We start from the raw sequence: 15032 nt of genomic DNA, 5'->3' as shown, positions 1-15032 counted from the left end.
CCACTAGACGATAATGCAATTAGGTTTAAATAAATTAAAAACAGAGCCACAGTGGTCGGAGGCATGTCTTTGAGTTGGCTATTTTGTTTATTAACGTGGTTTTAAAATTCACGTGGGTCTCAATTATTAACCCAAAATTCATCATTGAACGAAACCTTTTAAAATCGAATGAAATCAACAGCATTTGATTTCTTCAATATCATATGGTTTGTTTATTCTTGTAATATATTGATCATGTCGAGAGAATCTTGAAACTTGTTTTCTATATCAATTCAACTTGTGATTCAATATATCGAAATTATAGGAAGAAACCCACAATTGTGTAATCATCCAAGAACATTACTCACATGTGGTGGGTACATAAAGACAAGTTTAAAGACACACATCATTGCATGCTTTGTTGCCGAATCTGAAATGAACTCATCACATTGCTCTAATATTTTAAATAATTTAAAAAATAACATTTCATCTTACAAACTTTGGGCTTTCCCATTTTTAACAAAAATCGTTCTCTGAGCCATTAAAAGCTTGTTATAAATCATTAAAAAGTACGAATATTTCAATAACATAGAATCTATTTTCGCTAAATCATTAACTCAACAACTAGCAACACCACAAACTAATAATAGATTATTTTCTTCACAAGACTTTTAGCAAAAAATATTATCCAATTCTGCATATAGTGTTTTTTTTTAAATGCTAGAAACTTGTGTTGTAGTTTTTCAATTTGTCAAAGTAATCAGGCTAAAAAAGATGTAGAAAATATCAGCAGAGAATTTGCAAAGCACGTAAGATCTGACTGATTGTTAGGTCGTTTTCGTTACATAAATTTAAAGGTCAACGTAGGCCCAGAAAATTATGTATGTGGTCGTCACATCCGAAAAATCTCCCCACCTCCTTTTCTCATTCTCACCAGAAAAGTTCGTTGCCTACCAAAAAGAAATTCAAAACACCCCAATAAATTAAGTAAACTTTAATTAAAATGTTAATTAATAATAATTAAAAAAAGCTTTTAAGTGTGTCGTCGTCCCTTCGGAAAAAAATGACGAACACACAGAAACCTAAAAAGCTTTCACGTAATATTGCTTCTCTCTCTTCTTTCCTTTTTTCATGGCCAATATGGAACCAATCAGCTTCTCTCTGGCCATCATCAGATCTTCTTGAAGCTGCCTTCTTCTTCTTCTTCTTCCTTTTTATCTTCTATATTTTTAGATTCTTATAATCTGTCACAAGAATGGCTCAGTCCTGTCTTAAGATCGTTCGACTAAACAATCTCAAGAACAGAGTGAACCGTCGGATTTTGATTCTCCGTCGATTCACGCGTCTTCTCTGGAGCAGAATCGTCGCTTGCGCTCCCAGAAAATCACGGAGATATCTTTTGCTGTCACGCGCCGCCACTCCTTCTCCCTCTGTCTCTCGTCCTCAACCTCCTCCGATCACCTCCCTTGATGCCTCTGGCGGTGAGGCCGTACGCCGCATATCGGTACGCGAACACGATAATATTCACCGGAGATCGGATTCTGATCTGGTTTCTCTCAAAATCAGCCTCTTAGGAGATCCCGAGATCGGAAAAACTTGCTTCCTGGTTAGTATACAAAAAAATCCACTTACGTCTGTTTCGAAATTTCGAATATTAGAAGTCATAATCATACAAAAGTCACTAAAATTCAGACGTTTGATTTCTAAGATATCAATCAAACTAAAGTGTTGGTAGTCACTTTAGTTTGGTCTGTAATATATATAACTGATTAGTCTATTGTGTTCCCGGTTCAAATTTTATTTCATACGTAATGTTATTTTTGAAAACAAAATTTCGAAAAACTAATTTCAACGATCGATAAAAAAGCATATAATCAATATCTATTTCCAGTGGTAGAAATAAAGTCGGGAATTTTAAAAATATTAACAAGTGATTTTTGATTATGAAGGCCAAATATGTTGGTGAAGATAAAGAAGTTGAAATGAGAATATTGGACAAAGGGATCAGTTGTACGGACAAGATGTTATCCATGGGAGGTGCTCGCATCTCCTACAGTATCTGGGAACTAGAAGGTAATCAATTAAATAACATTACGACTATTTGTTACTACGATGTGATTTGGTGGACGATTAGTTAGCTTAATTAGATTTTTATTTTTGAACATTTTGCAGGAGCTGAGAGATCACGGGATCTAATACCCACAGCTTGCAAGGACTCTGTAGCTATTCTCTTCATGTTCGATCTAACTAGTCGTTGCACACTTAACAGGTGATTTTACTATTAAGGCTTTGAAACATTAATTTTGATAAATTATTCTGAATTTGAAGCTAAATTCTTCCTTTATCTTTATCATTATGCAGTGTAATCAGCTGGTATCAACAAGCTAGAATGTCTAATCAGGTGAGATCTCAAACATATCACTATCATTACCAATTCAGTCTCTTTATAATTAGTCTTGGTATGTGGATTCTGAATTGTTGATTAATCAAAATAGGTTTAATTCAGAGTTTTGAATCCAAATCGAGTTATAGAACTCATGTGTAAGATTTAAATTTACTTGAAGGCCTGATTCTGAGATTTAGTGTGCCATAAACATTTAAGTTAAATCTATAGTTTGTTGATGAGGCAAAGCAACACATTTATGCTGTTTTATGTTATATTATATGTAGACGGCGATTCCAGTTATGGTAGGAACCAAATTTGATGAGTTCATTCAGCTTCCTATTGATCTTCAATGGACTATTGCTAGCCAGGCGAGAACCTACGCGAAGGCGCTAAACGCGACGCTCTTCTTCTCGAGTGCTTCATACAACATAAACGTAAATAAGATCTTCAAGTTTGTCACGGCGAAGCTCTTCGACTTACCATGGACTGTGGAGCGGAATCTCACCATTGGTGAACCACTCATTGACTTCTAGCATCTTCCAAAACATATATGTAGGTATATATATTTTTCATTCACCACCGCCTTGTGATTGATCGGACCACCGTTTCTAGCCGTCTATAAAGCATGGAGACATGATGCGGCGGAGATTTCGCCCGCATTCTTCAATATTATATGTTTCTTTTAAAACAAACATCAAGAAAAAAAAAAGAAAAAGGTATTGAGAGAAAAGTGGCAAGAGCAGAAAAAAAGAGAAGTCGTGAATTTTTTCTTGATTCTTTTGTAATCTTTCTTTCGATAACCACCGGAGACATTTGGTTCCAGTAAATTCTAAATAGTGTTCTAATTTTTTTTTCTATAGTAAAGTATCATTAGCATAGAACTGAACTCCATTATATAGCTACTTTATTTTAAGTAAAATAATAAAGTGATCTAGTCGAACTATATATAAAAAAAAAAAATAAAAAAATCTGTGAATATATCACTTTATTAAGTACAAAAACTTCAAAGTCACTCTCTAATGTTTACCACTAAAATAGTTTTTTTTTCTTTTTTGTCATCACCACTAAAATAGTTATTACACGAATATCCCCTATAAAGTGCTCTCTATCTTTAAGCTGACGACATTTCTGCACATAACACATCCAATAGTTTCAACTTTCAAGTGTCATCATCTTTTTGTAACGGCTAAACGTTATAACAAAAAGGGTCAACTTTATTCGAAGTTGCCATTCTCACGCAACATCAAATTGCTCAAGTTCAACGAACATAACATACCTCCCCCCCTCTTAAATATAGCTTGTATTAGGGTTACAAATTAATCAAGATACATCAAATTATTTCCCTTTTAAGAATTTTGGTTTTGAACTATTTAATTATTCTTTGAACTAGCAAGGCCAAAAAAATCAGATGGCCAACCCTTTATGGATTTTGATTTAATTTATAAAATTAGTTTTTGTAATCATCGTGGTTTAGTGTTGTTTTGTCTAAGTTTGATTCGACATCATGAAATATTTTTACATAAACGTATACTATATCAGTACTACCAATATTATTATTTTTTGGTTCAATGTTTTTAACTTGCATAAATGCATTTGGTGGAAAGCAATGTCTCAGCTAAAATTTAAATAAATGCCTGCAAATCAACTATACTTTGGGTCAAATCTCATCTAAGCTTATTAATGGGTTAAAATAATTGATAAAAGCATCATTGAAAAGAATAAAATCATATAAATCTTAAGTCTAAAACATCCTCATTGGAAGAAAAAATGTAAATGTTTTGCTTACTACTTATATGACTGTATTATTAACCACATTTATCGATCGGCCAAAGAATATAAATCCAAATATTATAATATTTTATCCATATATATGCAAAGGTTTTTTCTTTCGGAACAATAAAATGGACTTATATATCACTTTTACACAAAAAATTACGAGAGTTATACTGGAACTTAAACATACTTTCTGAAGATGGCTTAATCTCACACTTCCTCAGAAGTCCGTCGTCGGCTTTTAGTTCTCCATATAATTTTGAACAACGCTTTGGGGCCCATGTGATGACTACATCAAGATTCCGATTGTTATCTATCCAATTAATTTTATTTCGCCTTTTTTAAATACCATGAAAAAATAACGACCTATATATACCCAACGCAACCACTTGAAGAATTATTCGATGTTAGTTTGGGTTGTAATTCCTCCTTTCTCCCACATGATGTCATTCTCTTGTAACTCTTATGTACAAAATCACGCCCCTTTAGATAATCACGATGATGATGTTGATATTGATCATCATGCTAGTGATCATCAAGAGGAGAGTGGATGGACAACTTATCTCGAAGATTTCTCAAAACAATACAGAAATCACCGCGAAGATAGCGATCATCAAGACAAGAGTTCGTGTTCGCTTCTTGGCGTCTCTCCTTCTCTGGTCTCAGATGCCGCCACTGATGCCTTTTCCGGCAAGAGTTTTTCAGTTAAATTTTCGGCGAAGTTGAAGTTTGGGAAAGCAAGAACCAAGAAGATTTGTGAGGATGATTCTTTGGAGGACACGGCTAGCTCTCCGGTTAATAGCCCTAAGGTTTGATACTAGTTAACATAATCCAATTAAAACGTGATTTGTGGTTGGAATTTTAATCCATAAAATTTCTTTTGTTTTTTCTTCTTTTGGTTAATCTATAAATGGTTTATATGTTTTAATTAGATTTTAAAATATGATTGATTATTTACCTCCAATTATTACTTATTCCTTTTTCATTATTTATCTTTCTTTGTAGTAACTCCCTTTGTCGTAGTGCAAATGTGTAATATTATATGCATGGTATTGATCCCAGGTCAGTCAGTCTGAACATATCCAGACGCCACCTAGAAAACATGACTACTATGTCTCTTCTAGTTTCGTTATGGTAATCTCTCAATTTTTATTTCATACATATAAATTTAAGTATTTCTAACCTTTTAAATGTATACTCATATAATTATAACTCATAGGAAGAGAGAAAGAAGATTCATTTTGCATAATATTTTATTAAGACAGGCCTGACCCGGTTTTATTAGCTAAACTCAATATTTGTTTGTCTGATTATAAGGAATGTTAAATGATTATGTTTAGATTATATTTGATGGGATATAACACGTAGTACGTTTTGATATGGTATCGATAGAGAAATACGAGAGGCATGGAGGATCATCAAATCCAAATCCAAGAAGCGGATGGACAAAATATGAGTATGAGGGGGAATCTCAGAGAAGGAAACAACATCAACGACAATAATATGGACTTGAGGAGTCGAGGATTATGCGTCGTCCCTATTTCCACGTTGGCTAACTTTAATGGTCGCTTCTGACTAATAATCAATTCGGATTAAAGCAGCCTTATAAATTTGGCGGTGTTTATATATGCACCCATCGATCTTGTATATACTTGCTTGTTGTATGTTCACTGGTATGTGCTTAATGACATTTGTATGGTATGTTTAAATCTATATAATTGTAAGTCGCTGGGATATATGTTAAAGTATACATATGCATTTCTAAGAGCTACCATCTCCTATAGCTTCTGAAAGAACTTTCGCAATCAGACCCACGTTTTTATATCATCTACAAAATTATGAGAGAGTTATAATCTAGGTGAATTAAGGACGTTATGCTATATATATATTATATTATGCAACTACAAATTTAAACAAAAGTTCAACCAAATTGGAACTAAAAAATTATGGTACAAGTCAACGATAGACGCAATCCAATTATAATTAAATATGCTCAAATATCTTAATAACATAATAATAGTTAAAACAATCTTCAATTTCCATACATATAAATAATAAATTGATTTAAAACTTAAAAACAAATAAAATACAGTATTAATCAATTATCATAATTTTTACTTTGTAAATGCTTATATATGTGCAAGAACACACAAGTGTCACCTAATATATAAATATATACTAAATGTTTTCATGCGCCATGCACAGACATAATAACTTTAAAAAAAAATATTTTATTATATTATTTTTACTTAATTAATTTTATTCAATTTTTAAAAATATAAGTAATAATTTTGTATACAATAATAAAATATAATATTGTTTTTATTTTTGTATTATATGATCAGTAGATATATCAAATTTTTTAATGATTTATGCCATTATTTTCGTCTTATAGTGATTATAGACTTAAACAATGATCCATTGGTAAATAGTATATATGATATTATTTAAAATGAATGATATAAATATTTAAAAGCAATAGTATATATTTAAAAAAAAATATTTTTGTAAAAGTAGATAAAACATAAGTAGTTTGCATAGAAGTTTTATTTGCAGAATAAAAACTACTATAAGCTATTACATATGTTTATCTATATTTTATTATTTTATATCTTAAGCATGAGCTATAATACCATGTATATATTATATTTAATAAAATTATAAACATGAGCGGTATAGAAAGTAATTTTTCATAAAACTTAAATGTAATAAAGAAATACATTCCGACCATTTACAATTTTCATTTGAAACATTGAAAATGTATAAAATTCCAATAAATAAATGAATATTTTTAGTTTTTTTTGTTATTAATTTGTTCATTTTTTCAAGTTTGTAATATAAATATTACCTTATATATTCATTTCTATAACTAAATTATGTCATAATTAATTTATTTCATGTCATAATTAAGAAAGATCTATGTCATATTTTTTTGTTAGCTATGTTATCATATTTTTAGGGTGATTGTGATGATGATACACGTACAAATCATTTGGTAAATAATATCTCGGCGATATATATATAGACTATGTACAAATCATCTGATGTTTTCCGTTTGGTTCCGAGACGTGTTAGATGAAGCGTCTAATCAAATTAGTTATGTAATAATAAATGCTGTTTAAAATGGATTTGTATATTCAATTAGTTCCTTTCAAGTTTCATTAAGAAGCTTTTAATTATAGGTTTGCATGTTAAAAGGGCTTCTTAACCTTTCTGGATTTCATCTTATATACAACCAAACAAATTTTCAGTGTCAATGAGTTCAATAATTTCACAGCTGCTCAACATGCTCCAAGAGCTCTATATGATGTTGCAAAGTTGATCGTACATTCTTAACATTGGTTATAAAATATGATCAAAGGTAAAAGAACTATGATTTGGGATTGTATGATTCAGTAGAGATTCCCATATTTCCATGTAAATATTACGAACTACTCTCTCCGTTCCCGAAAATAAGATTTCTTAGAGTTTTCACGTTTATTAAGAATATAATAAATGTTTACAATTTAATTTACAATTTATTTTTCAATAAATTTTTCAATAACTATCCACCAATAAAATTTAATCAATCCAAATATTCACAATTAATATTTTTCAAAAGTATACAAAAGTACCTTACAAATATAGAAAATCTATTTTTGTAGAACAAGAATAAACTCTAAAAAATCTTACTTTCAGTAATGGAGAAAATATTATTGGATAAATCATCCTTTTTTAAACACCATTTTTAATATTAATTTAAAAGTCCAATGAATTTAGCCAATATAATCGGAGCGACGATAAGAAAAAAAACTACAATATAAAAACGATAAAAATGGCAAATGAGAAAAAAGACCCATAAAAGATGAATATCTTTAACTTCATCTATAATGTCAAATCAGATCCTTTGAGAATCTCATCAACGCTTCATTGATTTTTCTTCTTATCTTTTTTTGTCTTTAATGATAAAATGATTCGCCATTTAGAGTTTTTGACGAGGGATATAGCTTGCTTAATTCTGTGAACATTCTATTGCTAAAACACCTACTTTTAGCTACTCTGAATATATATATATATATATATGCGATCATATATGTCTATGTAGAATTTTTCAGTTAACTACTAGAAGGATGCATGAGCATGATTCTTATAACGTTTTGATTTTCATCCAATAACATTTGGAGTTGCTTCTGGGACGCAATCTCTCTTGTTAATGACAATCATGTTGCATATTTTGATCAAAAAAAAATGACAATCATGTTGCATATTTTAAGACACGTCATTAACTTGCCGGCTTCATTTTAAAAATACTTTTGTTATCTGTAAGATTCTTGATAGCAGTAAACCACCATGTGTACAAAAAAAATGCAGTAAACCACCCTGTACATATCTTTTTGGAAATAAGTATCGGTAGTAACAAATCTCAGAATTTGTATAGGTTAGGACTTCCCAGAAATTATATATATTAGTAATAAGGTCCAGCCTTTTAGGTTGAATCGACGATGGGGAGCGTCATTCAAAACAAGACCGGTAAGAAGGACTTATTGTCAGTTATAACTGCTAAACCAACAATATTAGGCTTCGAATATAGCGGATTAAGCGGTGCGGAACAAGCAGTTAGCTGCGTTTATATAAGCAAAACACATGCTGCGAAACAACTGCGATTCGTCTAAAATAAACGGTTTCAAACAAAGTATGAATGATGACATATATAATGAATAGTATAACTGAAGGATACATATGATATATTTATATTTTAAAAACTCAAAAAACATAAATACTAATATAATTTTTTATTTTTAAAAAACTGTAAAATAATTAAACTTTAAATAGAATATAAAATAATTGATCTGATAAACATAATATATAAATATGTAAAATTTAAGAGTAACTCCATTTTCTCTTTTTCTTCTCTTTCCTACTTTTTCTTTTCTTCTCAGTTCTACTTTTTATATTTCACTCATTTACTCTAAATATTATCGATCATAACTTAAATGTTACTCTCCCATTTCATTAAAATATGTTTTCGAATTATTATTTTTTCACATTTTATGCAAAATATTAATTTCTCTTAAAAAAATTGATCAATTACGGCCAGTGATTGGTACACTTGATATCATTAACAGCGGTAAAGTTTATATATGTCAATGGCATACACAGATAAACACAGAAGTATGGGGAATACAATCTCCAAAACGAATATTGACACTTAACGAAATGAAATGTGTTACTATAAAAGATTTAGATATGTATCCCACTACAATTTAAAAATAAGTAAATATAACATGACATTTGGACAAATTTGAGATCTATGAAGAAACCTATGTTGTTAGTAGTAATGGCTTTCATATTCTCGTTCCAATTACATACCTGCAGTCAGATATTTAAAACATCCACATCTGAATTTTTCAATACCAAATTATATTATTAATTATTTTTATTACAAACATAAAATTTTATTAATGGATATCTCAAAAGGTTTACACTAAAGTTTCTCTACAAATAATAAGGCTTTTAGATGCATGTAAACATCTCTACTTGTAAATGAAACAAAAATTCATAATGAGAACTGGATTCATCTTGTTCGATGTAACAAGAATGCATCATCCTGGTATAATCAGATAAAAAAATACTCCCTTTGTTCTATAATATAAGTAGTTTTGACTAAAAGCACAAATATTAAGAAATTATTATATTTTCAAAAGTATTGTATAATAAATAGGTTAGATATAATTTAACCAATAAAAAATAAGTTTATTTAATTTGATTGGTCATATTGTATTCAATAAATGTAAAAGTTACCTAAAAATATGAAAACTACTTAGAGAAAAGAGAGATAAACAATTGTTGAAGAAGAAGAAGCTTTTGACAAAGTTGAAGAGACTCACTTTAATGTTGTCACTTTGTCATTAGTTAATTTTTTGCTTTTACTCCCTCTGTTTTGATATATAAGTAGTTTTAACAAAAAAATATTTGTTTCACAATGTAAGATGTTCACATAATCCAAAACACTTTTTACATTTATTACATGTCGTGCAACCAATCAAATAATTCATATATTTTTATATTGGTTGAATTTATGTATTATATGCTATTTTTTCAAAAGTAAAAGTTTTCTTAATGTTCACACTTTTAACTAAAAATATTTACAAATAAAAACAGAGGGAGAATCATTTAGTTTCTAAATTATAATTAAATATAGAGATGAGAGATTCAGGAAGGAACATAACCACTAATGATGTTCTTACATTTTTGAAAAAAAAAAATTTCCTTAAAACTACTTACAATATGAAATGGATAGAATAATAAAAATTAAAAAAAAAAAGAGGAATGAAAAGAAATGAATAAAAGTGTGATTGCGTTGAAAAAAAAAGCGTGATTGCCGGGGGAGGAATGTAGCTGAAACTAGGACTACGATGGTCCGATGTATGGCCCCACTGCTTCGCTGTTTAATTATCTTATATATTAAAACAGAAGTCACAACCTTGATTCATGTGTGATTTTTTTAAAAATAGACCTAATGGACCTATTCATAGAAATTCATACTATATTTTAATTCAGACTAATAATAAATATAATTTTTAAAATATTTTAATCATAGTATCTTTTGATATCTTTTCATTTTAAATATAAATATATTTATTTTAAAATTCTAACAAATCTGTTTAAAAAGATTTTTACAAGATCTTCATTTTCGAAATTATATTTAAATATTTTCACTAATTTCGAAATTAGTTTAAAATATTATTATACATTAATATATTCAATTATATAAAATGAAAAATAAAAAAATCTATAACATTTTAGTTATTATATAATCATAATCAATCATATTAAATTAAAATTATTATATTGAGCTAAATATAATAAAATTGTATTAAATTTATATATTTATATATTTTATTTTCGTAATTATAAAATATTTATGTTCAAAAATAAAATCTAATATGTTGGTAAGATGGGTTAACATTATCAAACTATATAATACATGTATTTCTTTAAAGTTAATAATATAAAATCTTTGTAACTACTTTAATCATAATATATTTTCATTTTAAATATAATATATATTTATATATTATATTTTAAAAATTCTAATAAATCTGTGTAATATTTAAACAATAACTTAATGTATTTTAAGTTATTGTTTAGAAATAAAAATAAATAAATTATAGTCATGATCACGTTAAAATATAATTATTATACTAAAATAAATATGATAAAATTATATTCAATTGATAAATTTATAAATTTTATTTTCATAAATATAAACTATTTATTTAAAATATAATATGATGATAGAACGGCTTAAAATTAACAAACTATATAATACATGTCTAAAAATTAACATATCTTACACTTTTATATATACAATAATAAATTATCTAAAATGAATAAGCATAAAAATATTGGTAAAAAGAAATCCAGTTTTGAAATACGGGTCAGAATTTAGCATAAATTAAATACAAAATATTTTTTAAATATATTTTATCATGAATATATTTATTTGCTTAATAACTAAATGCAAATACAATAAGATAAATATATAATAATAAGTGGTAAATACATAAGGTTTAAACAATTAATTAATTATAACATGTAAATTATAAAATTATTGTATTTGAAATAGTTATATAAATATTTATGTATATGATTAACATTAAAAATATATACCACTTATGTTCTTTTTTTTTTTTTTGTAACATACCACTTATGTTCTAAAACAATAATTTATGTATAGAAAAGTGAAAATAAACACCCGTGCGGTTGCACGGGTCAAAATCTAGTAAGGATAATTAATATCACTAATCTTCTTAAGTTATGTTAGCTAATCCCATGTGCAGAGTGCCCAACGTTTTGCTTTATTGTCAAGGTTGATTCCGTTTACATTCGACAATTAATGTGTCTCATATCATGCATTGAGGTTTTGGTTTGATTACAAATTAAAAGTTATAACAAGATGAATGAATCGATACATTTTATGTCAATACAACAACCGACTATATGTCTACCTCAACTATTTTGACGCAAATCCTCATCAGTTACACCGAACAACATGAATATAGCTGCACCTCAATATAAATATATATATATATATATATATATATATAGAGAGAGAAAAAAAATGGAAAGATTTTCTCTCTTAAACGAAAAGGTCCAACTTTTCTCATCCAATTTTTTCTAATCGGTTCTGTTTTTTTTTCCGCTGATCGGAGATTGTGCGCGTGGTCGTCGGAGGCTTTCTGCTCTCCCTTTCCTCTTTTGCTTAGCTTTATTTCGCCTAGTGGTTATGTGGTTATGTACTCGAGTTTCGGCGAGGCGACAAAGGGAGAGAGAGAGCATAATTGTCTTTTAAGAGTGAATCACTCGTTGGATCTAGTTTTCTTGTAGATCTGGTTGGAGTGCTTCAGTAATGGTGGCACGTGTTGACATTATATTAACTCTCTCCTCTAGTTTGATGTGTTAGTGTATCTCGAAGAGTGTATCTTTATTGGGAGTGGTGTATAAAGCTCTTCTTCTCAGTGTTTTGCGTCTGCGAGTGGTTTACGTTTACTTAAGAGAGACGACATGCGTTATATCGATTTTTGCAAGAGGATCTCGAGGTCGTGTGGCTTATGTATCCTTGTGGGTTTGCTTCTGCATCTTTTGTGATGACTTGAAGAACTGTCGTGTATGGATTTTTCTTCACCGTCATCTGCAGTTGCTCTTTCTTTGTCTCTTGTTTCTGGATTGAGTATGCTCTTGCCATTTCGCGAGTGGTTCCGCTTTGCTTGGCTTTCCTTCATTCTATAGCAAGGTGAAGCTCCGAAGTGCATAGAGGACTGAATCATGTTCTTTTGTTTGGATCAGGATGTCGTGTTGTTGCTCTGGTTTTGTCGATTCGATATATGTACAAATTGGAGACCTGGTTGGCAATCGTCATCCTTGATAAGGATGTTTATATCCTAATTCAAATCAATGTAGTATTTTAGAATCAATCCAATTCTAAGTGGTTTCAATGCAAAGGGAATAAATGTTCATACTTAACGTAAGTGTATTCAGTGTAATGAAGTGATTTGATTAAACTAACAATACTCTAACACAATAAACTAGCAAACTTTCAAGCCATGGGATGAAGAAGGAATCATGGATCTAGAAATTTGATTTCAAATGACTAAGATCCGATCTAAAATGGCAAGGTATCAATCAACATATTTCCTTAAGTCTAAACAACAATCCTAAACAAGTTTTTTGTCAAGATAAATGCTCATTTACTCTCATTGATCAAACATCAAATGCGTTTGGTTTGTGTCAATCAAGCAATTATTAAGAACATGTCATTTAACTATCTAAGCTTCCCTAACATAAAATGTCTTTGATAAGGTAAGCAAAAAGCAAGTTGAGTTGGCTCAGACATTTCATCAAACACCTTTCGGGTAATGAAATGTCTAGAGTTCTAATCCAAAGAGACCAACTCTAGACTAGCATTAAGATCACTCAATCAAGCAAGGAAACATATTAATCTAACTCTAAACACTCTAGATCATCACTTAATCATCCTAACCCATGAATCCAAAGATGACTACTCACTAATTGTCGATAAACCCAAGAATCAATGATGATTTAAGGTTAATCATGATTAGTGATCAAGATAATCAAGCAAACATAAGATATCAAGATGAAAAGAAACTAAAGATTGAATCTTTCACCAAAATAGGTTTTGTGTTTGGATAGAAAACAAGATAATCTCTAAGATTAGGTTTACAATGTATTTATAGTAGCTTAGAAACATAGGGTAAAATGGTAAAATGTCATGATTCGAACCACGGCCACGACCTCGTCAAACCCGCGAATAGATCCCGCGAAACTCGTGCACATGTTGCAGCTTTTACATCCCCCGAAAACTGCTTGTGAAATCGCCTGGACGGATTTGTCGACGCCTTGCCGCGACCATCACCCATCCGCAAAGGCTGCCTGAGATCGAGGGCATGAAATCATCGCGTCTCGGCCGCGGCTTTCTTCTTGGCGCGAAGCATGGTTGCGATCAAGAGCACGGATTCGTCGAAGCTTTGGCCGCAGATGGCTTTTTCCCGCAAAGGTCGCCAGCGGTGACACCTCCTCTTTGCAACCACCATCTAGCCACGGTTCTCGCCTGCTACCACGCCAATCTTTATCATCTACAGTGTTTTATGACCTCTTAAACTCCAAAACCTGTTTAGTTTTTCTCCAAACCTGAAAACACACAAATGCAATGCAAATGAAACCTAAACAAACTCCAAATGCATCTAAATGATCAATATGTGAACTAGAATCAGCTTAGAACATGTAAATATACAAGATATCAATCCTAGTGCTTGGAGGGCTTATTGGTCATCTGGGCAGATTACTTCTTTTTTGCAGGTTCAGAAGCGCTTGTTCCCGTTTTTCATCTGTCACAACCCATTTGTTTCTCTGAGGAATATTGTGGTGGTCATTCGGCTTTAGACGGTAATGATATCCTCTTCCTAAATCTAATTGTGGGCGGATTAAATCGATTATTTTGTTTGATTCAAAGTTGTAACCGATACCCTATTTTCAGTTCGGGTCGGTTATATTTGTTGATAAATATTAATTATATATATATATATATGTAGAAATAGATGTTACAAAATCACTGCAGTCATTAAATCGTTTGTTTTAGCATTTTGACATTATTTTCTAAGGTTTTGAAAGGTGTAGTAAGAGAAATGCAGTTCCTCCACATATGCTCTCTTTCATTAAGATCACTATTTTTTTCTGTTTTTACCATTGAAATATATGTCTTAGCGTTTTCAATGTTATTTTCTAAGGCTTTGAACGGTATAGTGAGAGAAATGCAGTTTCTCCGCATATGCAGTTCTCTTTTATTAAGATCACTATCTTTTTCTGTTTTTACCGTTTAAACATATGTTTTGGA

At 30.1% G+C, this 15032-nt stretch overlaps 2 protein-coding genes across 3 annotated transcripts; both read left to right on the top strand.

Annotated features, from left to right (window-relative positions):
• Positions 1-1033: 1033 nt before the first annotated feature.
• Positions 1034-3222, top strand: LOC106445987 (septum-promoting GTP-binding protein 1-like). The gene is made up of 5 exons (XM_013887651.3): positions 1034-1585; positions 1929-2052; positions 2152-2248; positions 2341-2380; positions 2650-3222. Exons 1-5 carry the CDS (start codon positions 1235-1237, stop codon positions 2896-2898), a joined length of 861 nt encoding a protein of 286 aa, XP_013743105.2. The 5' UTR covers positions 1034-1234; the 3' UTR covers positions 2899-3222.
• Positions 3223-3478: 256 nt separating this feature from the next.
• Positions 3479-5903, top strand: BNAA05G19540D (vascular-related unknown protein 1). 2 transcript variants are annotated; one of them, XM_013891287.3, is made up of 3 exons: positions 3482-4947; positions 5201-5272; positions 5531-5903. In XM_013891287.3, the coding sequence occupies exons 1-3, from the start codon at positions 4543-4545 to the stop codon at positions 5711-5713; spliced, it is 660 nt and encodes a 219-aa protein (XP_013746741.2). In that variant the 5' UTR covers positions 3482-4542; the 3' UTR covers positions 5714-5903. The 2 variants fall into 2 exon arrangements, with proteins under 2 accessions (XP_013746743.2, XP_013746741.2); XM_013891289.3 differs by lacking the exon at positions 5201-5272 and having other exon boundaries at positions 3479-4947.
• Positions 5904-15032: the final 9129 nt, after the last annotated feature.

This window comes from Brassica napus, chromosome A5, assembly GCF_020379485.1.
Source record: "Brassica napus cultivar Da-Ae chromosome A5, Da-Ae, whole genome shotgun sequence".
Classification (NCBI taxonomy): domain Eukaryota; kingdom Viridiplantae; phylum Streptophyta; class Magnoliopsida; order Brassicales; family Brassicaceae; genus Brassica; species Brassica napus.
The sequence above is the reverse complement of the archived record's forward strand: the minus strand, read 5'-3'. Positions and strand labels throughout refer to the sequence as shown.

Excerpts from the sequence above, each read along its gene's own strand:
- LOC106445987 (XM_013887651.3), top strand. The coding sequence starts at position 1,235 with ATGGCTCAGTCCTGTCTTAAGATCGTTCGACTAAACAATCTCAAGAAC. Across the intron at positions 1,586-1,928 it reads TCGGAAAAACTTGCTTCCTG|GCCAAATATGTTGGTGAAGA; the intron begins GTTAGTATACAA and ends TTGATTATGAAG. Across the intron at positions 2,381-2,649 it reads AAGCTAGAATGTCTAATCAG|ACGGCGATTCCAGTTATGGT; the intron begins GTGAGATCTCAA and ends TATTATATGTAG.
- BNAA05G19540D (XM_013891287.3), top strand. The coding sequence starts at position 4,543 with ATGTTAGTTTGGGTTGTAATTCCTCCTTTCTCCCACATGATGTCATTC. Across the intron at positions 4,948-5,200 it reads CTCCGGTTAATAGCCCTAAG|GTCAGTCAGTCTGAACATAT; the intron begins GTTTGATACTAG and ends TATTGATCCCAG. Across the intron at positions 5,273-5,530 it reads TCTCTTCTAGTTTCGTTATG|AGAAATACGAGAGGCATGGA; the intron begins GTAATCTCTCAA and ends TGGTATCGATAG.